Raw genomic sequence first — 26,062 nt, 5'->3', positions numbered from 1 at the left:
CTTCAATAAAAGACCAACAAGAGAGTGAAGTGCAGGACTCGGGTCGACAGCTCCGAGCTTGATTAAAAGATGCACGGTGAAATGAGCCGTCATAACAAATAAACACTACAATCTCCCATCTTTTTGTAACTCGCAGATGTAAGTTTCACCTCGACTGGCAGACAAAAAGCGAAAATGAGGGGCCAAGTTATAAACAAGTCTATTTAAAAACCATTCATCACTTGTCAAAGCGACAGTTTTGACTATTTATTTGAGCAGAAATGACATGTGTTTCCTTCTCTTTGAGGTGAAGTCCCTGGAGAGATGTCGTCTATGTTGGTACATAACTGATTTAAAATAGCAGTTGTTTTCAGGAGCGGATTCTTCCTGCTCAAACCCACTGTGGTGCCTCCAGTTTCCTGCCTTGTTTGGCTCGACGCCTCCGTCCGTCTCTGGCCAGCTGTCACACCAGGAAACCAAACGGAAAGAAGTCCAAGACAAGTCTACCAGGAAGCATTTCTTTACATATCATTCATTTTAATGTCGGCTTTGACGGCTTGTTTTGGAGTAAAAGGCTGCTAGAATTTCAAGCCAATTTCTACAATAAAACATAGTTTTTTAACACGTTGTTCGTCTTACAGCGAAGGAAAATCAATGTTTGTCAGACGGTTATGTTCTTTTGTTGTGTGACTGTCTTATGACGCTCTCATTTTACATGCATAACCTGTTAAGAATAAAAACATGTTAAAACATCATATTGTACCTTTTAAATATATGTATATGAGCATGAATAATGTTAATAATTGGATAAATAATTGGAAAAGACTTAAAATAATAGCCAATTATATTCTCTTAACCCTTTAAGGTACACACCAAGAAAAAAAGCAAAGGGAAAATTATTTCTTTGCATTTTGTATTATTTTATTTACTTACAACGGAATTTTTTTTTTTTTTTTTTTAATTAGACCCTACAATATTTCAGATACAGGCCTCTACCAAATGGTTGAGACGTCTGTTCATAATAAATAATGTTTGCATAATTCATGAAGTACAACATTCAGAACAAGTCACATTTAGATGTCAGTGAGTTCAGCGTGATGCATTTTTCAATGATATATAGTGAATTAAAGTGTGGTCGACCAAATGGTTGAGTAGTACCTTAAAGGGTTAAGTGACATTCTTTTCACAAGTGTTGTCACTCAAGCGGTTTTTAACATTTAATTGATTCAGTAATGTCTCTTTAATAACACACTAGACCTATTAGGGGCCATTTAACGTCCCACCAGTAAATACAAGCTGCCCGGAAAAACAAGGTGACAGAGAAGATGGAGCTGTGGAGAGTTTTATTAGAAGGGGACGCAGGAGAAAGCCATCATTAGGCTGTGAACGTTGTAACTGCCACTGTCTCAGAGACAGCTGCTTCACTGTGTGCACGGACGTTATCTAACAAAGTTTGCCTCACACAATAATAAGCCGGCATTTACTAATTGAAATAACTCAAAGGTGTAATGTGGTGAAACAAAGGCCATTTTCTGGACCTGAAGAGCCGTACATTCCACTCAAGGACAAAACTTAACCTTCTCAGTGTCACTATACGAATGTATTTTCATACGATTGTGTAGTTAAACCCTGCAGAGGGATTTTCCCTCTTTAGCGTGACCTCAATAGACGGTAATGAGACCAAGAAGAGGATGTGGCCTCCTCTGGTGAAGATACCTCTGGAAGATTGTGTGGTGGTATAAAGGGAGATTAGGCCCCTAGGCAGTTAAAATGCTAAACAGGCAAAACGACCCACGGTACTTGTGGTCTTTTGATCTTCCACCTTTTTAAATGGAAAACAGCTCCAGTGAATCCAGGCCCGTGATTATTATTATTATACTGTAAATATTCTATCTGTCCACATGCATAAAAGTAAAGATTATTTCTGTGCTATTCAACCACATGGAGTGAATTCACAATGGGTTAGTTTTTTCCTTTCCGTTTTTAAATTCTTTATTTATTCTTCATTTTTAGATACAAAGGCCAAACATTAAGGAATTCTCTTAGAAACACAAGACTGGGATACAAAAAAACAACAAAAGTAAAAAAAACAACCTCCAAATTCAGAGGCCAACAGTCAAAAATAGCAAGAAAACAAACCCATGTAGCCATAAAAAAACATAAATGTCATCAATTTTCTTTTTTCCTTTCTTTTTTTCTGATTAATGAGAGAAAACCTGAACAGAAGGCTACTATAGCTTTAAAGTCGATGAATATCTAGAAGGAAAAAAAACACAACTAAGCAATATCACCAGTGAATTCAAATGGCCTTAACTTGAATGGAGCAACACTCGTGGACAGAAAGCATGCAGACGTGGATAACAAGGGTGACTGCTTATGGAATCTTCTGCAATCTTAATAAATACTGTACAGTGTTTGACACCAACATCCATCCTCAACCTCTTGATGACACTGCTCATGCATTTTTAAGGACCTTGAATGAATATCCATTGTTCCACTACCACAGTATAATATTGCACAAGCCCTTAATTCATAATTCATGGGGGTGGAGAGGTTTAGAATAGTGTGATGGGGGCGGCAGAAGCAGACGATACGGTGGGTCGTGTCACGCGCGCAGTGCAACCGTAAAAATCTCTTTTAATTTGGTTTCCCCCTGACTCTTATCAGCGCCACCACAGCCTTAAACTGGAGACATAACGTTGAACCCTAAATAAAACGGTTTGCAGCAAACATTAACATCCACCACTTTGAGCAGACTCTGCAGTCTGCATGTACGCACATCACATTTTATCATGTTAAAACTAACAGAATTTGAAAACTTACTTATACAATTGAACCACAAGACTTAATCTCTTTTTTTTCCTCTTCTATATGTAATAATCAATATGTATACAGTTTGTTCTTCAAAGCACAATACTGTTTTTTTTTTTGGTTATTTCAAATATCAAAACACAAACACCAAAAGTGCCATAAAAAAAGCTAAACTGGTTGAATACAACTCGATGTACAGTTGACTGAGTGGATTAGTCGCGTTTCAGTAGCATTTGCTGTTCATGAGTAGCAGATCTGGTTTGACCTGAGACGTCCATCGTTAGTATTTACACCGTTTTAACCAACTAACACATGCAATTATGGATTTAATACTGTCGCAAAAACAGAGAACTCAAGAGTGGTGTGTAACGCTGTAAAGAGCTATTTGTCATCCAAAGAATCCTGTTAGTAAGAAACGGTGACCAGCTGTAAAGTTTTTCTGAGAATCGAGAGAGTGAGAAAAAGCTCCACACAGAAATGTAATCTGATCCACATCAGCTGGAGCGGCCGACGTACGAATACTGCACCAACCGCATATGAGCACAAATGAAATGTAATGTATTTGATTCCTTTTCTTGGTTTGTATCAGTGCACTATGATGCATTATTCTACATAAACCCAGAGGAACAAAAACCTGAGGGTGTGTTGGCACAAAACGTCACCCTGATTAGACCAACTGCAACCAAATAAGTCACATGTAAGTGAAAGAGTTAGACGACAGCATCACACACAGGGTCAGTGAAACTAAGGTTAGATATTAGCCTCTTACTGGCTACTACACCGTCTATGTAAATGCAGTTCAAACACAATAAGTGTGGGGAAAATTACTGAAAAAACACCAACTGTCGATAAGAATCAAAAGCATCAATGTATCCTGTATAATTATTATTCTGTGTGTTGAGAGTAGTGGAGCTTCTGTACATCACCAGCAATGGGTCTTGGAGGTTCAATGTTCCAGGGAGAAATGATCTGGGATCAGAGCCCAGGCAGCACCAACTGATACGGCAGCAGTATTTCAACCCCTGACCTCTGAAACAAGGATGAAGGACACACCGCCTTTGATTTGGCCAGGACATAGAGATAAAAAAAACCTGACCTCAGCTCTGCTTGGTTACAAAGAAGACATAGTGTCCGTTGTTAAAGTGATCACAGATTTGGTTCAGGTGCAAGAAACAAAACTCAATCCACACCCTGGTGACAGTGGTTAGAGGTGATGTGCTGCTCTGGTGTTTGCTGCCCCCTAGGGATGAGAGCAAGGCAGTGCAGGTGCAGTGTGATGGTGGGGAAAAGGGTCAGAAGGTGGAGAGGGTGAGGGTTGGGGGGTGTGTGGATGGAGGAAAAATCAAACTGGCGATTTTATTCGTCACAGCCCAGCAGCTCCATTCGCACGGTGATGCGGTCGTGCCACTCCCACGGTAGAAAGCGAACATATCGGCTGTAGAACGGCGGCTCGAAGATGTTCATTTTGTGAACATTGTTGTCGCTGTTGCCTGGAAAGATCTGGAGAGGGAAGAAAAGTCAGTCAAACAGCATAACTCACCGATGCTGTTAAACTGCTCAACTGGAAACACATGAAACAAAAAATATTAATGTTCAAGCGCTCTTTGTTCCTGCATACATACAGCATAACTTTAATCATGATATTTCATTACTTATATACTCAGCGGGGCCTAATATGAACTGCTGTCCAAGCTAAATGCCAGAAAATATAGTGTGTATGACAATAATGTGTGTATATTTTAAGAAGTACATCTTTTTGTGGATGTAAGATGACTAAAAACACTGTCTGGCATTGTAGCACAATGAGATAAAAACTCTGATTTAGTGGGAGTCCTTTGTTTCCATGTGAAAGTCTGAAAAGCAGAAAATCTGCTTGTTATCCAATTGGACTTAAACTCCATATAAAATCATGTAAAAGCAACTTTGGCAATCGATGAAACCTCACAAACGCCATCCAACATCATCCAATTGAAAACAGATCCAACGTCTAAAAACGAAGTTAAGTCATAAACATTTCCCGTATTAGATCAGAGCTAACAAGGCCAGTGTTTGCTCTGGACTCGTTTGATCCTACATTTATTACCTTCAGCTTATGTGGCAGATAAATGTTATTCTGAATGAATTAGGAAAGGCTGTAAAAAGAAATGTAAGTTGATTCCACGTGTGCAGACAAGTACGTCAGATACAGGCTTTACAACCAGTTAAAGTTTTATAAATATTTACCTTCAAGAATACACATTTTTTTTATACAAACCTCAGCAGTACCTTATTTATTTTAAATAAATTACTGCAACTACACTGTTATCTGATGATTTTACAGACTGCATTTTTTCTATTTGAATTCTCAATTCTGCTGATCTATGATGTTGTAGTTGGCCTGACCTTATCCGCCTTTGTGGTCTCGTCTTTCACGACGGTCCAGGAACGTCCATCATCACTGTGAGCCACTTTGAAGGCCGTGACAAACTGGACGGAGCCAAAATCTTTGGCTCCCTGCGTGACGATCCCTGTGACCTTCTTGGTGGACCTGAGATCCACCTGCAGACAAAGAAACAGCTGCGTTTCACAAAAGCGGTGTTGGGGGGAGAACAAAAACAACATGCAGCTCTGTCCATGCCTTCTTTTGTTACCTGCAGCCACTCAGATCGGTTGTTGGTGGCGGCGGTCCAAGCGTTGGTCTTGCCTTGTTTGTCCAGTCGGGCGTAATGAGGGAACCAGGTGAAGGCCTCGATGCCCCAGGTGCGGAAGGTGCTGGAGGCTGTGATCTGACCATCAGACAGCAATCGGGACTTCATGCCCATCGGCTCTGAACAACCTGAAGTGTTTGAATACACTGCTGTGGTCAGACCAGACAGAGTACCAGAGGAAGACACACAGAAATAGAGGAATGGAAAGAAAAAGAGAAAAGTATGATAGACAGAGAACATACAGGAAGCAGTGCAGGCCAGCCAGTGATCTAAAGAAGTACAAGTGAATGTGTAGCACATATGAATAGCTTTACACAAATTATTATTAGCATTATTCACTGGTTAGCAGTATTAGTTCATGTATTTAATGTGAAGAAAACGGCAATCTTAATGCATAAACACACTTGGCTCAGTATAAAGCAGCAAAGCAGGCAGGATGACAGATGAACACAGGGTGAATGATACATGAAAAAAAAAATGTTTTACTATTACAGCAGTGCTGTTGCCGTTAGCTTCGCATGCAACACCGTGTCTTTTTCTCATTGCATCATCCTACATTAGGAGTTGTGTGGAATCTTGAGTTTGAAATACTGAGCTATAACTTTCAAGACATTTTATATTCTAAGCAAAGTGAAAACTTGCATCTGCCTTTTACAAATGAAACAAACACACTAATTCAAACAACATGCCAGTTAGGAGCTCAGGCAACAAATGCTTTGCAGTCATGCACAAAATGAGACAGAAGGAGAACAGATATCGATCTGATAAAATGACAACCATCAGGACAGAAGACAACTCTGGTTTATGATTAAAAGGAACAGCACAATGAAAGACACTTCAATAAAAATAAAAGACGAGCATGTTTTCTAAAAATGTACAATAAATGTGATAAAATATTATCATATGGTTGTGATATGAGATCATCTTGGAATAGATTCATTAGACAGAGAGCATCTGTGTTCAAAGTTACTGAGTAATTGTGCAATCCTCTGAGAATCAGTCTTTGAAATATGAGCAGTCACTGAGTGTAGGACTGAAAATAATTAGGGAGGAAACACAGGAGGTAACTGCTGGAAAAAATGTATTCCCCTTCCTGGTAATAATTTTTCCCACCTGGAGCTTGAATAATATCTCTTACAGTTTGTCAGTGTGTTGAATGTTGTTTTTTTTCTCTGTGCAGGTTTACCATTGAGCTCACAGCCGACCAGCTCCATGCGCAGGGTGCAGGCCTTGCGACACACCACAGGGACAATGCGGATGTACTGGGCAATGATTGCAGGGTCAAACAAGTTGGTCTTGGTGCCGTCGTTGTCTACATTTCCCACAAATACCTAAAAGAAAAGAAGGACAAGTTAGCAAACTGAATCAAATGTAGTGTTATGAGTTTGTCACAGTACAATATAATATATTTAATGAGCTGCAGTATATAAAATAAAGTTTTGTGACAATATACCACTCTTTCACAAGTGGTGTGTTAGTTAGTTAAGCACATCATGTCAAACATAACAGTCATAGGATATGATTATATACTACATAGTTGTGTAGAAAAGGTACTGTTCCCCTCTAGTGGTTGTTGGCAGTATGTGCTTTGGCTGTGACAGGTCTCAGTGTTTTATTCAGGGGACAAAAAGCAGTTTACGACATATTGTAGATTGTACGGCATTCTGTTGTAGTGCAGTCTCCTCACCTGGTCCTTTGCCTGTCCGTCCGGTCTGTACATGGTGTATGTCTTGCCGTCGAGGCTGGACGCCACCTTAAAGGCTTTGATGAACTCAGCTGTTCCTAAGCGACTGGCACCCTGAGTGACGATACCTGTGACACGCATTTTCCTCTTCAGGTTGATCTGTAATTGATGAAATAGTATCATACATTCTGTATCCTTTAAAAAATAAATAGGCCTTATATGTAAGAGTTCAACTGAGAGAAGATAGCCGAGTTTACCACAATGTCAATAAATGCTGGATAACATCCCCATCCATCACTGATGTTGATTTAGAGTTTAATCTCACCTCTATCCATGGGTTCCTGTCGTGTGTGGCAGAACTCCAGGCATTAACCAGTCCCTTGTTGTGGAGGCGGGCGAGCTCATGTCCCCAGCGTTGCAGGCCCAGCAGGGTGTAGCGGACCGATGAGGTCGAGATCTGGGACTCAGCAATGCCTCCTCCCTCCATGCCAAGCAGAGAAATGCATCCTGTGGTGGACGACAGGTGAGCAAGGGTGGCTCAAACATCCATAACACACACATCTTACATACAAAAAGACTAACATTATCACCAGCCTCATCTTGGAACAGGAACATGCTAATGTAAACAACAAAAGCTGAGTGCATAACCAGGATAGAAGTGAAACTGACAAAAAAAGAGGGTGTCTGAATACACCAATGTCTGTTACATCTCTTGTAGCCACCTGGTTCTCAGCTGGGAGTATGTTATTATTGAGTGCAGGCACTCACGCAGTTGGCAATGTTTGCCCACATAAGGTGAAGGACAGTGGCATTTGAAATCTCCATCCAGGTCCCTGCAGGTGCCTCCATTCTCACATGGCAGGCCGGCACAGTCGTTTATGTCTGCAGAGAGATTAAACTCAATGTTACTTAATGTGGGTGGACAAAAACAGCCCACTGGTCAATGTTAATCAGCCAGTCTGGATGCAGATCACACTTAGAGAGTGAACATCACATGTCATGCTTCAGACTTATGCTTTGATATTTCCGAAAGTGAGGTTAGTAAAAGGAAGCCATGCCAACAAGCCTGTCCTCTAGCAGAGAGAAGGCCAGAGACAGGAGCTGCAGCCTTGAACGATAAAGACGTGGTCAGAGAACCAGCTGCACCATGAGATCATGAGATCATGTGGTCAGTATGTGAAGTAGACGATGGAAGGGTCCTCGGAGTAAATATCCTGTTAGGTTTCTCTAGAATATTTCTTTATTACACAAGCTAATTTTAAAGAGTGTCATTAATACGATCTATTTAAGTGTATTTAACAGGACTGTTTAAGCATCTTGTAAATCTCTAAGCTTCCTCCTGATGGCGCCCTCAGCAAAACTATTAGTTCAGCTCAACGTCTGTGTCAGATGAGTCAGAGGGGAAAACAAATCATCGAGATGAAATGTGAATAAACTAATTTTTATTGCTCACTCTCAACGACTGTCACTGTGATGAATCCAACTTTAGTTAAGGAACTAGGTTCATATTTAAATTAGACGATGCACAATTAAGGAGGGATTTCAGTTTCTGAAGCTTTAATCCTGAGGAGTTTATAGACGAAAGCCCACCGCAAGCGCACAAATGTGATGTTTCAACAAAAAAATGCACACATGGCTATATCTCTCTACCCACATGCTGACTCTATAAATAGCTCCATGTCCAAACATTCATTTTCACAGACACGGTAGAAATAGGCTCCAGTAATTCCAAAATGTGCATTTATAATCTGGATGATGAAGTCCACAGTCATGACAATTCAGGGTCTGGGAGCTCACTCTAAATCAGATTTAGGAGACTATTTCCAGCAGCAACTGAACATCAAACTCTCATCTCCACACTTTGATAAATGTAAATACTTTGATCACTCTATTTTTGCTGCACATTTTGATAGCAGGCAAGAATGTCTGTATCCAGACATGTTAAAACAAGAGAATCTACAAGAGGCTAATTTAGTGCTAAATGCACGTAATTAGTGTTTAACTTTTCTAAATTACATGAGGGATCAGATGAGGATGTTACAAACTACTGCATAACAATTTGGCCAACTGGTATAATGTGCACTGGGTGGTGGACAAATACAGGGCAGGTGATATTTAGCAATGTCCATAAGAAAAGGTGGCTACTACTACTACTACTTAAGTGTGTCTAACATCAAGAAGATGGATAAAAAGATTTAGAAATGAATGCAAGTAAAGTGGCAGATTACCCTGCTCCATAAACTATGTCTACAGTACATCACAAAGGCCAATATCTTGTTTTTCCCATGTAGCACACAAACAGACACGTGAGATGTGTCACAAAATACTACACCTACTGTACAAGCCAGTGACCTGTATTACTAATTGATGACAGTCAGACAGAAACTGTGGTCAAGTCCTGAAGTGCACCAGCTGGTGCCCATCTCTCCTGTAAGTGGATTGGTCACCAGAAGAACCGTACAGTCTGGTCAGCTTCGGGCTCTAATCTATTTACGTGTCAACCAGATAAGGGTGTTGGAGGGGGCTGAGCTTCACACAGCATTCATAAGAACAGGCGAGTGTCCTACTGACACTGCAACAGCTTAAAGGTTTGTTTACTCGTCTGACTCTGCATGGTCATGGTACTCCAGTTGCCTGTAAACATGAGACGCATACGGAAACGTTTTACGAGTAATGAGCTTGTCAGTCTATCAACAGAGGAAAAACAATATTGATCCATTAGCAGCTATTACACACTGGAATCAGCACATATAGATTTCTAGAGGGAGATCATGTGCAAGGCCTCTGTCCATCAAACCCAATAGCTGCCAACAGAAACAGCGCACATCCACAATATTTCAGATTGTCGATACCTATCTCAGCATGAAGCCAAAGACAATATAAACCTTATTTGAAACCAAATACTGATCAATGAAAAGCCAAGGTCAGCTTGCAGCGCATGCAGCAACAAGCGGAGCCATTTACATCCACGAACTGTGCTGCAGCCAGCAGGATTTAGAGTGGACCTAAAGGGAAAACCTGCTGAACAAGAAGAGTAGATAATGTCACACAATGTTATCTCAAAACCTCACAGTGTGAGGGTCTCAAAGTAGTTACACTGAGGTTTGAAAGTAAACCATGTACCACAAAACCAGAGAAAAGTGAGCACTCAATACTGTGCTCAAGCACCAAATTCACCTCCTCTGTTGCCATGGTTCAACAACCAAGGGTGGTGCTTGAAAGGTATTGAGATCAACAAAGAAAACCTCAACGGCATTATTAAATTTAAAAAGGACCGATAGATTTTCAGATGTATAATTTTGCTGCTGCACACTGTGGACTGGACGAGCTTCAGCACACCAGGGTGAGCCCAAAGCAGAACCCAGAATAGCTTTAAATAGGATGTCACTCTGATCCTGGTCACTCTGCTGGAGGGATATACAGCTCTGAGTTTAACATTCTGATGTCATAAAGTTTATTTACAGAACAAATTATTTTAAGTTGTGTTTCTAGTGCTCACTATAAAAACATCAAGGCATGGTGACATCAGATCAGATCTTGTGCACGGGTAAATGGAAGCCATGGTTCTTAAATGTTCAGAGTCTGCAGCATTGAAATATCTAATTTATTGCATATCTGCTGCTTGAACTTCAGAGTTGTATTATAAGATCAGATCACATTTCCTTGACCAACAAAAGCAAAAGGAACTTGGCTTGTGACCGAAGGCTTGCCCGTTCCCTGCCAGGTCGAGGGGACTCACTGATTGTTAATTGAATGCTCTAAATTGACCCCGGTCACAGGGGCCCACATCCAGTGTAGTCTTTGTGCCAGTCCCCAGCCTGGATAAATGAGAGGGTTGCATCAGTAAGGCATCTGGCATAAAGATCTCTGCCAAAACAAATACGTGGATCAGCCTCTGTGGCGACTCTGGGAGGAAACTTTCCTTCACCAAATGTATATTTGTTACTAAATCTAAACCAAAACAGTCATGACTTCATGTCCTTGGGTTGGCTGGGATGAACAGGATTTTCTTGGGGGTTAACAACAATGGATTTCCTCTTCCTGAACAACATAATATACATTATCATACAACATGTGGTTTAGTTTCTTCAGGACCTTAAAGCAAATCACATTAACCCATGCGTGTGGATTGACGATTTGGGGATTGACTTTTGACAGATGTGAATATACAGTACAATAAACAAAAACAACATTTATTTTCTTGGAAATAGATGTGTATTTTACTCCTTGTGGAAAAAAAATTGTATTAATGCAGTGGTTTTGCTATATTGGTCTGGCCCTTCCAATTAAAACACCAAACAGCCACTTGGGTTGCTTAAAACAATGATCACTACAGGTCAATCTTACTTTAAGGTTATGTGGAAAGTAGTAAACCAGACGTAGTCAGATTTGTGACAAACATTCACTGTAGACACAGTAGTGTCAGTGTATTATATATACTGTATATACACACGCACAATCCCTGTACTCAGTAGGGGGCATGGTGCCCAGTCTGCCCACAGTCCCACATCCTGGGGGGAGTTGAAAACTCAACAGAGAGCAGCAGCACACTCATACACAAACATATACACACCCTTCAGCCATCTACCAAATAACTGCCTTTATCTGATGTTAAAATCTGGGATTTAGAAATTGTAGGAAAGAAAAACTGCTTTTACAGTTTACAGACTGTTTCCATCCACCTACTTCAGCCCAAAGTACAATTTATCTTCATCTTCCCCGCTCTCTCTGTATATCTCCATACCCCCCTGCACCACCACTACCACCCATAAAGGCTTTTAGAGCAATTTGACAGGATAGTTAGAAGTGCTGCAGCCAGGCTTCAGTAGTGAGTGTGACATTGTCAGGAGGGCAGACTTAATACACCGTTCCGCCTCCACGCTCGCTTTTTTCGCCCGGCAACAGTAGCAGCGCTGACGTTGAGCATGGACCGCCACTTACTGTTGGCTAGACTGGCACGAGGGATAAACTGTGTGTGTATGTGTATGCTTAACAGCCTGTATATGAGATCATGAGGCATGAGTGTGTGGTTGTTCGTGTGGGATGTGCAGTGCATTATGTGATGAAGGTTTTTCCAGTAGATTTTTGGTTCCCTCTTCATCAGTTTCTCAGAGGAATTTTAGACCTTTAAAGAGAATATATTCAACTACATTTGTTGTTATTGTGGAGTTAAAATATTCTCCATTTGTTCACTGTTGCATTTTTTGTTATTGTATATAATGTCCATAACGTTTTCTTGTACATAATGCAAATGGTCTTTCTTTAAATCTTGCTGGATTTCCCCGATGAGGGATAAATAAAGTTGACAATGTTTCTACAACTGGCTCCCGTTTCTTCTCAGCTTTTTATTATTCTTCGGTAAAAACAAACAAAAAAACAGGAGGTCACCCTCTCATCATAAGCTGGTATGCATCCTCACAACTGATCAACTGATTCTTCAGCTTTTTATTTAAATTCTGCCCTCAGAATATCTGTGTCATAGTGAGTGTGAGGATGTAATTAAATGTTTAACACCACTACACCTCCATATAGCTTAAGCTTTGCCACGGTTACTGGTTTTCACACATACCACAGGAGCTGGCTGCCACAGACACACAGGCGTGCGTGCTTTGCACACACAGACACAAATTAGGGAAACTGTCATAACATGGTCATCAGTAGCTGTAAATTGAAGGGTTCCTCCCTGGTTCTCATAACCAAAGTGGTCAAATAAATTCTCAGTATCCTCCAGGCTTTATATAATTAGTGTAAATGCCTGCTCCGCAGTGAGCCTTTTACTCTGGCAGCTCACTTACAGTATAAGCACTGGCCAAACACCATGGGAATGTATGGATGTTTATGAGCTGTGGTTTGTGGTTCTCAGGCCCAAGAGAAAAACACAAAGGGTTAACATGGACTGTATTTATATACAGCAAATGAGAACGTTCAGAACCCAGATATGGGCGGGGAAAATCCAGATGCTATCTTTGAAACAAGGAGTCAAACAACAAATATTTTAGTATGAAAGGAAGTCATCATGCCAGAGTGAGTGAGCTGATAAAAATGTGGTGTGTCTAATCCCATTGCGGCTTTTGCTGCTGGAATTGAGTCAGAAATAAGGACAGATAATGTTAACCTCAGCAGTTCCCCGTCTGCCAGTCGGTGTGTATGTGCTTGCATATCATTTGTATATGCATGTGGGAGTGTTTGTGGATTTTCTCTGCCTAATGCAGCCAAAAGGAACAGAGAGCACCTAGATTCTAGAAGGAAAACACACAAACAGCATTCTTTCCTGAAACCTAGATTTACTGTTACCTTGTTTCGACATTAAATCTGCCCCTTGGATACCTAGGATAAGAAGGCACACATGATCAAACACAGGATGCACTCTGGCTTTTCCTAAAAGATCCCTGATAAATTAGTCCTTCCTGAACATTTGGCCACTGTTTTTCTGCTATCTTCTCATGTAAACAGTAGCCATCTGTCTCCGTCTTCAGGGCTGAAGGAGCTCAGCACATGTTCCCACCGTTGTTTCCCTCTCCCGGGCTGACCCTGACTGAACCAACCTGCTCTCAGTAACGTGTAAAAGAGGCCAATAAGGAAAACAGCTGTCTGTCATCTGGCCAACACTCAGAGCAGCTGTCTCCAACTTAATGTGCCAGGTTAATCAGATTAACAGGGACCTCATGAGAGATGCCAAATAATTGTATATGGTTGACTGTTACTTTTAAATGCTTCCAAATACCTAAACCTAATTTAAAGTTTAAGAAAACAATAAAGAGCTCCAAGTTTGTAAGTTTGCTAATATGAAATTCTTTCAGTACTCATTCATTCTGCAATTTTCCCTGTATTTGTTTCCACTAAAGTAGAGGCACAAAAATGCAAATTCATGGAAAACTTTGAATCTGGCCAAAACAAATATAGAGAGATATATAAATATAAAACAATGCTCTATGGACAACGATCATATATTCACATAGAGTATGACTCTGTGGAAATAGTCTTAGTTTGCATGAGAACATGACCATTATTCTGAATCTCTGACTCATAACAACTCAACAGAACAGTGATGGTTACCGAAAAACTTTTGATATACATATAATACTCACTATTCTGGCAGTGGACTCCATCAAAGCCTGGCTGGCACTTGCAGATGTACTCGCTGAAGACATCGCCTCTGCGGGAGTGACCCGTCACCTCGCAGATGGCATCATTCTTGCACGGGTTGGGTTTGCAGGGTCCTTTTTGGAGGAAAGGAAAAATGCATGACAGCCAAGTCCAACACAGGTCATGGAGTACTGTGTATTGAAATCTCTAATAAATAACCGAAAAGAGGGGTGGGGTGAATGACTTACCACTCTCTGTCTCATTGCAGGTATCTCCAGAGAAGCCATCAGGACAGATACAGATGAACGGAGCTCCCGCTCCAGTCACACAGGTGCCACCATTACTGCATACATTCACCTTGCAGTAATCACCTACAGAAAGATGTGGGAATGACAGGATAAGTGCTACAGTCAACATCAATCAGTGACAAATGACAAGCTGCTTAAGCAGAGCAATGAAAAGCTGACAGAGTGGCAGAAATGTGTTATTTATAAACACATTTCAAATGTCATGTTCAAAGAACCTAATGAATATGAATACAGAAAATCACTATTTGGATACAAAAAAAATAGGTATTTTCCACAAAGAAACAGAACTTTCCCTATACAGCCTTTTTCTTGGTCATTTTTAAAATGTTTTCCATAAACACTGTTTCAAAAAATGTATTCTCCAAACACAAGAAGAAGATGGTAACTACAGCACTACACCAAGTGAAAAGAACACAAAGAAGAACACAAAACCAGTCACAAAATCTAATGCCTTTATATGAGCAGATTATGTGAATTTAAATGTCTTATTGATTGACTTTTTTCCTGCTTTTACTAAACAGTAAAGCAAAGAAAAAAGGTTGGGAATCTTTGATCCAGCTGTGGCTTACTGTGCCCCTTGTTTCAGATTCATACGAGTCTGACAGCTCTGCATTTCCTGTCAATAAACATCTAATATTACTAGGCCCGTGTTTCCGGACAGGAAGAAGACTCAGCCCAGATACTGTAGCAGTTCTGACTTTTAAACAAAGTCAGAATGTTTTAGTATAGCAGAGTATTTTTAGCATTAAAATAACTTATTTTAAAGTTTCAAGAAGCAAGAATGAGACCTTTTTTGAGAGCGGATCAGCTCAAAAATCATGTTTTCACTTCCTTTATTACATATGCCAGCCAATTCCCCTGTAGTGCTGCTGAATAGGGTGACAGTGTGAAGAAAATAGTAGTAGATAATAGTGCACTAAGTGTGAACAGCCTACAGCAGGTTAGTTGTGGTGCTGGTATGAGCAGCTGAGTAAGCCATCACTACTCTGTAAACAATATAAACACTGGATGCTTCCAGCAGCTTCACCACTGCCAGGCCTGAACCTGACCATCTGGCAGCGCTCAGCGCACGGGGGAAATCTAGAATTTGTCATTTAGAACTGGGTGGAGTAAAAAAAATAGAAAAGAAGAAGTAATCCAATTACATAGTATAAATAGTTCAACTAAAGGCTACAAACTGTATATGGTTTAAACAATAAACCACATGTAATTACAGTTTTATGCACATACACCACATTGCTCTGCGGAAGTGGCCTTTTCAATTATACCCTTATTTTGTCACTTTAAATATGGAGGAAGTAAATAATTTGGGGGCATTTTAACACCCGAGAGACGGTATTTCCAAGTTAACACTTAGCATTTGTATAATTGTTAAGGAAATTGAGGTTGGATCCCCAGTGTGAAACTGGTGGTATAAGCGTGCTCTGCAGGCTAAAAAGAGCTCTGACCTCTTCTATTTGTCACTGTTTCAGTGGGGAAGCCTTTCCTGCTTCAAATGAACCCTGACTCCCGGGGGTTAAATACTTTTAATATTCACACACAACCAAAAATAACATTTCAAAGATCTAACATCCTGTAATCTCTCCATCCACTCTATCGTCCAACCTCTCTTTCAACCACTAATGTATAGAATTTGCTTTGAAACATTATCCAAGAAAGAAAGCACCACTTTGCTTGGCTGTTTATCCACTGAATTGCCTTTCTCATGGACGTCTAGTGTTATCAGTGTTAGATCCAGTGTCATGGCCTTCAAGTGCTCTCACATCTCACAGGACTGTTAGGCAACAGGCTTGGCTGGCACCACCAGCACATCCTTATCCAAAGCTGCTGCCTGTTTATCTGAAAGGAGGGAACGCAACCTCCTTTCTGTGCATGGCAGACAGCGGCTTCCAGGAAGCACTCCTACTTCAGAGAACGATAACTAAAGAAAGGAGTACATTTAATATCTCCCTGGCGTAATCTGGCTGATAAACTTGCAACATTGAAGATATAAACTAAACAAAGTACTCCAGTCCTGAATAACCTATAATTCATCAAAACCTGTCCTGAGTTATGCTGCTCACAGACAAACAAACATACAAACAGACAAAACATCTAAAAAGTGAACCTCCTTGGTTGGAGGTAATAAAAAGAGAAATTGTGCACCCCACTTCATTTAACTGCCTCTGTAAACACTGCTCTGAATGAAGTACACTGTTAATGAGGAAATTAAATTAGTCACATATTAGGCAAGGTGGTCAACAAAGAGACAGTGGTAAAACCACCAGAGGCTCCATAAATAAATCCCAGAAGTGATGCCACTGTCAGTGAAAACTAGATCAGTATGAAATTACTCAGTCCTCAGTAAATTTTAAAGTATGATGGGATTTTAACAAGCTTTTGCACAAGGGTCTCAAGAAAGAAAGAAAAAAAACTGTTTATGAGTTCATCCAGCCAAAGAAAATAAGCAGTTTTATAGCTTGTGGTTTCCTCTCTAATTGAAGGCACTGCTTCTGTTTCAGAGGAAACCAGAGTTGTTCTTCTCTATTATCTTAATGGACATCTGACAGACATGTGCCGTTACATATTTCAAGGGAAATGAGTGGCTGCACTTTCACTTTCAGTGTTGGAAAAATTGAGAAACAACAGAAAACATAAAAAGGTCAGTTCATTCAAATGTGGGGAATGTGAAAATTAGCTTTAGAGTTAAAATTGGTTTATGTCAAATTGCTTTTATGGATCACAGATAGGATACATAACAATGTGAAGATATTACACTGATGGTAGCCAATACTTATTCTAATTACCAAGCCATTACCTGGATATTTCTTTGAGAATAACATGGTATCACTGTCATATTAGTGAGACAAACTATGTTTTGTAAACTGTGGGCTATATAAATAAAGATTGATTGATTGATTGATATTACTGGAAATTTCATCACAAATAAGATTATATTATTATTAGTAGTATTACCACCTTCCTATGGAATACAAATGATTATACTAGTGCTATTTTGTTACTTTACATGTCAAGTTTGAACAGAATAGAAGCCATAATCCCAGAGGCTATGGTCACAATTTAGGTCTAATCTGCAATAGTGTAATGAAACAGATTAAATACTCACAATTTGTCCAAACACCAGTGCTAAAATGTACCCACTTAACTGACTTAATGACAGATTAGAAAAGGTATGTGATGTTATGTTTGGCAGAACAATTTTTTTCCACAGGGCATTGTGCTTATTTTCATTATTTATGAGTCATAGTCTAGGCCTTTCCCATGATGCCTCAGCCGCAGAATGACGTGCAAACACTAGAGCAAAAACAGAGCCGTTAAAGTCGGTTACCAGATAGTGAGAGTTATTGTAAAGAGACATGCATATAAATAATCATTAGATAATATAGTGACAGCATTGCATATTACTACCATTAAAGCATGTTTCTTTTTACTGAGAAATGTTTGTCTACTGTTACAAACTTAGAATTACACAAAGTAAGTTTCAAAGGACCAAGCTCAATCTTTCATGACTGCAGTGACTGTTGTTTTGCAGGCAGGGTGCTTGGTTTGGCATCAGTCACCCTGACGATTCATGTGTTTACTTCTCGGAAACATGTGAGTGGCAGCACAAAACACGGCATGTTCACACACGTTCCGTGGAGAAGCTCCGTAGATGAATCTGAGTCACCTCACTTGATCCGTTTGTCCCCGTTTGCTGAATGGACAGAAAAAGAAACCGGACCCTTTAATAAGGATGAGAGGGATGAGACCCTTTTATAAAACCTGGTGTAGTGATCTGTTCCATTGTTATGAATATGAAGTAATTTCTGGACACAAGGACTGGGAGTGAACAGTCTAAGGACATTGACAGTAACTCATATTAGGGAAACAGTTACTGGTGGATACAGATATAAAATAGCATATTGGGGGGGAAATACCGCAATTAAGGAAGTTATGGGGGACTGTGGTACTTTACAGAGGATTTTTTTTATTTTGCTTCATTAGAAAAATACACATAATCTCTTCCATCTGAATTAGCACATTTAGCATATACATGAAGTCAGTTTTAAAGGGATTTACAGAATTTATCTTCATAAAAGGAGCTTTGAAAAGAGGCAGGTTTGTTTGAAATTATTCCAAATTAACATTCCCTTCCATACGCGTGATGAGTAGTGGGCTAAACAGACACACACAGCTAAGAATACACATAATTGTTAGTGAGAATACTGTGTGATGGTTTGTTTGGTTACATCAGTGCCCTCTATATCCTGAGGCTTGTAAACAGTAAACACTCTGCCCTTTCTCATACACACGAACATTCTGGAGCATATAGGCTGGCAGGCAAGTGTGGGAACTCAGTGTTCCAGAGAGCAAAGGAAAGACGCCTGCGTCACACACTTACACATATGCACACACATACACACACACATACACACAAATCCAGTCCTCTTCAAAACTTCTAAAGATGTGATTAAGCATAATAAGGAGTCTTGAATCCTGTCGAGTGCCCATCAAGTGTGATTACCTGCCTCTGCCAAATTGAGTGCTGGAGACGTAGGAAAGAGAGTTGACTTGGACATGAATTACGAGGAAGTGGATTTATCAAGGTCAGGCCTACTAAAGTCCTGAAATAACCCACATCTCTTCAATACAAAGATCAGCGGGACTCGTCCTGCTCCATGTTAGCCGCCTGTAATCTTTAAGTGCTTCACCAGAGAAGCAAAACCATCTGCTGCTGCTCAGAAAAAAATAAAAACAATGATAGCCAGCGTCTAAAAATATACCCACGCGTCACGCGCCATCAACAACATCACAAGCTTCCCTCTGAAGACCCGCGCTGGAATAATTTGACAACCAAAAAAACAGACTAAATTAATTTTTTTTTGATATTTTTGTCCTTGGTTTCATGACAGCGTGTAAAATATTCATCATGGCAGATTAAAAAGTGGGGCGAGATACTAATGAAGTGGCTCAAATTAGAAGACAGTCCATATTGCAATGAAACATTGATTAGGGAAGCTATTCAAAATTCAGATGGAAGAAAAAGAGCCCTGTCCTGTGCTGAGAGATTTGGTGGGATAAGTAATAATATAGTCATCAGAGATAAGGATGACAGATGCCTTAGGGGATGAGCCAACACAGGCAGACACAAGAACAGAGGGGGTGTGAATGCTCAACTGATAGTGATTCAAATCTGTAACCAATAACCAGTTCATTGTGGAGTACCCTATATATAGGATTTATATATGTGTCTTTAAATAACATCCACTTATTGATTAAGCGACTTGTTGTGAAGGTAAGGTAAGATAGGGATTTATTTACACACATCTATATCGAGTTAACATTCAATATCATATTTAATTTTCAATTTCTCGCATTATTTTATTTTGAAAGTAAAAAAAAAAGTTAAATACCCAAAACAATATTGCAAGTAGGAATGAAAAAGGGGGGAAGATGAATAATTCATCAATAAAAATGACCCTAAATAACTCCTAAAAGAAAAAAAAGCAAAGCAGTCATTGGATAATGTGATGTTGCAGTGTCTCTGCCGAGGAGGCACATCCCTCACATTAGCAGGAAATTATATTCCTGCTTAAAGTAATTCTAATTGCTGCTTGATTTACTGGCAAGTAAAGCCCGTCTTATTCCCAAAAGTACATTAGTTCAAACTGTAAAGTGTTTCAGTGCACCTGACTTCAATCACAAATCAAAACACGCAAAGCAACTGTCACGCCTCTGGTCTAATACAGTATCTGGCTATATTTAGCCTGGTTTCAGTCAGCCCGCTTATGAATAGTCCTGTGTGTTAAGACTTTGTACAGTGAACACCAATTTCTACAGAGAACACTCCTTCTCTCAGCTTATTCTATGTCCTGTAAACATTACACATGATGCAGCAGCAGCAGCAGGAAGTCCCGGACACCACCACCCACACCCACCTCCAAATACCCTGACAGTGCTGACAAGGTCTCAATGAGCGCTGTTGTGGGTGGAAGTTCACTGGCATGTCTGCGTTGGCTGCTGCACCAGGAAAAGTAACTCAACTTTATGGTCAGTGAAGCCACACCCACTCTCTGCGGCCACTTCGTCCACATGAGCCTCGAGGAGCAAACCTGCTTCAATTCACAATTTGAGCATTTTTCAATGAAAACAAAAAGTTATTTAAAAATGAGTTGAAATTTCAGTCACACAGAACATTACAGCACATGAGTTATCAAACACTGATTCCTGAGACCTGAATGAAATGTCAAAAGACTCTACAAATATTTCAACTGAACAACACACAGCACATGTGTTTCACATCACATCACCAAACCGTTTTATGAATTCTCTTCTCTGTCAGGAAGTGTGCGAGGAGTGGAAAGGGACATCATTCGGAAAATACACCATCATACCAAGGAAAATGTTTGTGTTACATGTGATGCCAGAGCAGATGTGCAAGCAGGAAAAAACCAGGCCACTCTGCCTCTTTGTCTGTCGCCCTGAATGTGTTTGATGCATAGAAATGCAAACAAAGCCTAGCACCAATGGCACTGGACAAGTATAATAACAGGTCTAATACTCTTAAAAGGGTCACTGTGCACCAAAGTGGCCTTAGGTAACCACACAAGAGGCGCATGGTGGAGAACATTGCTGACATTCATTCTAACGTGAAAAAATCTTTCTAATATCTTAAATCAAAGGTCGCCATGTTCACGTGGACCCAAACGCTATCCTAACTGGACCTGGCGTTATCACTGATAAGGTATTGATAATTTCTCTATTTTGACGACGCAAATACATTTTTTAGCCTTTACGGTGCGAGAAAGGAAGGAAATTCACAAATCACAAAGTTGGAGAGTCACTGAAAGGTAAATCTAAGTGAATAAAGGATGACTTTTAGACTGGAAAATTGGCAGAAACTGCAGACGAAAGGAGGAATGTGTGAAGTGATGAGGAAAACACAGCATTTTCCGACCAATGAAAACACTTTTCGATCTTGTTTTACATTAGATGTAAAGTACATCATCCTGGGACATACTTTCCATGACTGTGTGTCTGCATGGTCCATGTGACATAAAAGTTGGCATCTATCCAGGTCTGTGGTGGAGCACGCAGACCACCCATCCATCCATTATCTACCGCTTTATCCTCCACTGGAGGGTCGCGGGGGTGCTGTGCCTATCTCAGCTGACATAGGGCGATTGGCAGGGTACACCCTGGACAGTCCGCACGCAGACCAGTTGTAGGCAAATGTGAGCACCACCATATTTAGTGAGAGTGCAGTGCACAGTTCTCCAGTCCAGTTGGTGGCTCACTTTTGTTTTGGTCAAAAGAGACAGGAGGGAAAAACTCCTGTAGCTATGGACACCAGCTTGAAGTTATGTGGAGATGACCACCAGTACCCACACATGTACGAGTCATCACTTTAAGAATACAAGGACAAACAAATGAGGGCCATCTCCTGGAGATAAATCACTGCTACTGGAATGGTATGTGAGATTGAGTAAGCATGCGTGGAATGCTAGAGTGACACGGATCCTCACTTTAGCGTGAAATGGAACCACAGCCATGTATGTGCATGCAGAAATGCATAGTAGGCACTCTGTAGGCAGAGAACTCAGAAATTATGAACCAGGCCTAGCCTTCAACTGTGGTGACAGATGTCGATGAACCAAGTCCAAATAGTTGCTGACGAGCAATGGATAGAAATACAGAAAATAAACATTCTTGTGACAAAACAGATTGATTTTAAAAATTGAACAAGAAGAAGCTAAATGGGAACTTACTTTACACATTTTCATCCTAAAATGAGTTATTTTAGTTTAAGATAATCCACAATTGTTTTTTTTTTGTTTTTTTACATAACACCTCCTGTTCAATGTGAAAACTGAAGAAACAACAACAGTATCATTGCATTACAGTCCATTGGTGATTGGTGACACACAGGATATTGCACTGAATTATCAGAGATTATGATGTTCTTAACGTTTGCATGAGGTTTTTTGTGAATTTTAAATCATGTGAACCAGAGTCCTCGTCCCCCCCATTGTCTGCCTGTCCATTTGTTAAAGCCTCGCCTGAACTTGTGCTCTAACAAAAGCCCAGTGCACCTTCTGTCTGCTGTGACTGTGCCACAAAACCCACGCGTCAGTCTAACAAACAAACCACACAAACAAACACTTCCCGACAAAACAAAACAAAAAACCCACTAAACATCCCGCCACAAACTTAAAATAGACGTTTACAGCGTGACAAGGGAGTCGGGGAAAACACGTTGAGAGTACCACTTTACTGCTGGAACCCTTTAACTGACGTTAAGTGTAAACAAACGCAGAGAAGGAAACTTACCGTTGACCCCGAGCACCAGAGCAGCGGAGAAAAGTTGAAGCCACATGAAGAACCGCGTGTTCTCCTCCATGGCTGACGTTCTTCTTTCGTGTTCGAGTGAGTAAACTGAGTTCAGGTGAGAGAAGGTTGGAGGGCACAGGAGGACAGCGGCGCTCCGGACGTTTCTGTGACCGACTCTCGAGCTCGTTGTGCGGCTGTTGAGGCGCGAGGCAGCAGGCGGAGAGGAGGAGCACGTGCACTTCCGCTCTCGGCCAATCGCAGGCTTGCTTTTAATTGTGGCCACGCCCTCTCCTTCCCGCTGTTGTTGGTGTCCAAGAAAAAACAACAACCCACACAGCAGAGGGCAATAAATTACCATGGAAACAAAAGGCGCTTTAAAGGTGATGCGCTGCATTAAAATGAATGTGTGGATTAAAAGACTTTTAATGTAACAAATCCTGAGAGATTAATAATTGCTCCTCAGTTTTTGTAAATGTAATCACAATTTACTTTATAATTATAACAATAATAATAATAATAATAATAATAATAACACAAATGATGATGATAGCATAATAATACTACTTTAGCAGTCTAGCTGCTGAATTTTGAATCATTTAGAGCTGCTCTATTGTTTGCAAGATTGTAGATGAGAAGAGATGAGGACATGTAGGATTTTTTTGTATTAATATGGGACTTAATATAATGTTTTTAATTTTTTTAAAAAGGAGCAAGACCCCAATACTGGACACAAAATAAGTAAAAACCACAACCACAAGCAAAAAGTAAATCCAGAGACCCGGGGTTTTCATGGCTTTTGTGGTTATGACGTGCATATTTTTACTCATGCTGCGTCTTTGTGGGCATTTCTTTTCAATTGTTTTGTGTCTATTCTTTGTTGTTTTGTGTTATATCCGGGATATTTGCGAGAGGAAGGAGGAAATCCCTGGGCACATGAGGCCTCCCTGACCCTGAGGAGGTTGAGAAAGAAAACAACACAGCTTGCCAACCAGATGTTCAAAATGCATGGTTCACATATGATATCTATAAAAAATATAGAATAAATTAAATGATAATAATTAGAGTCATGAGGAAATTCCCGTGAGGGTTACCTGCATGAATTTGCAGGTTCAAAGCTCTAGGTGGCTTAACAGTTTTGTTGAGGAAATCTGAAAATCTGTGGGTGTCACTGGAGACGAGGCCCAGCAGTGGGTCAGGGTTGATTTCTGTGCTGTCAGAGAGAGCAGAGAGAGTGGGCGTGAAGCAAAGGATTGTTTTTAATGGGTGTGACACTTAACAATGTCCAAGAGTATCTGACTCTTTCACTCTTTGTATCTTTCACCTCATTCCTTTTTGTATGGACAAATAGTTTGTATTTTACATGTTTCTTTTTGACCACAAATGAAGGCTCATTAATACACTGTTAACTTTAGAAGATCATAACTCTGACTGGATGATATCTTTGAAATGTGACACGCACTACAACAGCAACAACTATATTCACAGAAGAAAAAAAAAACTACCCCCCTTTGATTGGCATGGGCAAAACTCACCCGTCTGTATCCTAGTAACAAGCCAAAGTGATTTAAATGCATGCTTAAAATGATCTCACGCTTGCCGATTAGCTCAAAGACAAAGGAGAAAGGCTGCTGTGCTTTGATGCTCTGTTCACACCACATCTCCGTGTTTGGTTTGTCCCTCTCTCCTCATGAACTTTAGCTCAAATGCAGTTAATAAGGCAGAATGTGTTCCATGTGAAAAGAAAAAAAAGCATCTTTAACATCAATGTTTAGAGTCAGGCTATGGAGTAGTACACGTCAAATGTTTGGGAATTTACCTGACTTTATAAGACAAGAATCATACAAATTAATGATAAGTAAAATGCAACTTTCTCTGTAACAGAGGGAAAGTGAAGAGGTGGTTTAACAGCAAGGCACCACGGCATCTAATAATCTGTTTATTCCTAGATAAATGTGTTGGTTCAGTATTTTCCTTTATTCCTTGCATAATCCATTTTGAGTTGAATCCATACTGGTGTGAATGTATAAGCAGGACTGGCCCTAGGATTTTGGTGGCCCTATACAAGTCTTGGTTTGTGGCCTCAAAACTTCCCTGTGTGCAACCACCAAATCATGCACACTCTGATAACATACACTTGTACAAACACAACGACACAACAACTTTCTTGCTGTATTTGAATATAAATGTGCATTGTAGTTGGAATGGACAACTTTGTTGTATCATCCCATCCCTAGTCAGGGGCCAGGGGGTGCTGGTGCCAATCCCAGCTGACAAAGAGCGAAAGGCGGGGGGGTACACCCTGGACAGGTCACCAGTCCATCACTGGGAAACATAGAGACAAACAACCATCCACTCTCACACTCAATATCATTCACCTGTTATTTAAGTATACAGTATTATATTGAGATCAATTGACCAATTTAACTTAACACTTCTCAGAAGAGAAGAACAGTGAATTGACCTTGTGTCTGTTAATGGTTTTGGCCCTAAACAAATGCAAGGAGTGTTGTGTAGATTATAGGAAAGAAAAAGAAATTCCACTCGTTTTTGTTTTGATTTTTCAGAAAAGGACTTATCAAAAATCCCCCCAAAAACTGTGACGACAAAGATTTTAAAAAAGGGAGCTTTTATAGATAAATGAAACCATAAGCAGTGGTCAGACAGTCATGTGTGCTGTGGGCTGACTGAGGTGGAACAGAGATTGCATGTGGCGATGCTCCATCATGTCATGTCCCCCCATCAAGCAAAGCCTCTTCTCGCAATCAGTGGGAACTTCAGTGAGAAAGAAGACCGTTTGATCTTAATCCCCGACGTAGAAAATGTAATAATCCTGTAAACGCAAACCCTGTGCACAGCTGGTATGCATTAAGGGGAGTGTAGTGCACAAAATGTGTCAAATAAGTCAGGGAATGCTCACTGGTGACAAATACAAGACGAGTCGACCCAGCCCTCTTCCACTTCTGTCGACACATCTGGAAACAAGTGTGAGAAGTTACACTTATAAACAACATCACATATATAGAAGTGGAAATGATTGAGGATGGGGTTGATCGCTGTGGTTTTATTTCTCTGGAAGAGGAACAGCCACAGTTCATGTGAAATCCCTTTTATGACATTTGCAGTGAACGCAATGCAGCTGTTTTTGGTCACAGTTCGACAGGATTGTGCCACGTGTCGACTCGTCGTTGTGTTTGAGA

At 40.4% G+C, this 26,062-nt stretch overlaps 1 protein-coding gene across 3 annotated transcripts; it reads right to left on the bottom strand.

The window, feature by feature from the left end:
- Window positions 1-1,398: 1,398 nt before the first annotated feature.
- On the bottom strand, window positions 1,399-23,039 carry mfge8b (milk fat globule EGF and factor V/VIII domain containing b). 3 transcript variants are annotated; one of them, XM_083893859.1, is made up of 11 exons: window positions 22,866-23,039; window positions 14,496-14,618; window positions 14,250-14,381; window positions 13,456-13,488; window positions 7,930-8,043; window positions 7,487-7,668; window positions 7,165-7,320; window positions 6,664-6,808; window positions 5,421-5,605; window positions 5,173-5,328; window positions 1,399-4,290 (listed from the first exon to the last, which is right to left on the bottom strand). In XM_083893859.1, exons 1-11 carry the CDS (start codon window positions 22,933-22,935, stop codon window positions 4,147-4,149), a joined length of 1,440 nt encoding a protein of 479 aa, XP_083749985.1. In that variant the 5' UTR covers window positions 22,936-23,039; the 3' UTR covers window positions 1,399-4,146. The 3 variants fall into 3 exon arrangements, with proteins under 3 accessions (XP_083749985.1, XP_083749986.1, XP_083749987.1); XM_083893860.1 differs by lacking the exon at window positions 22,866-23,039 and adding an exon at window positions 19,060-19,197; XM_083893861.1 differs by lacking the exon at window positions 13,456-13,488.
- Window positions 23,040-26,062: the final 3,023 nt, after the last annotated feature.

Source organism: Microchirus variegatus, assembly GCF_963457635.1.
Source record: "Microchirus variegatus genome assembly, chromosome: 8".
NCBI lineage: Eukaryota > Metazoa > Chordata > Actinopteri > Pleuronectiformes > Soleidae > Microchirus > Microchirus variegatus.
This window is presented reverse-complemented; position numbering and strand designations above follow the sequence as displayed.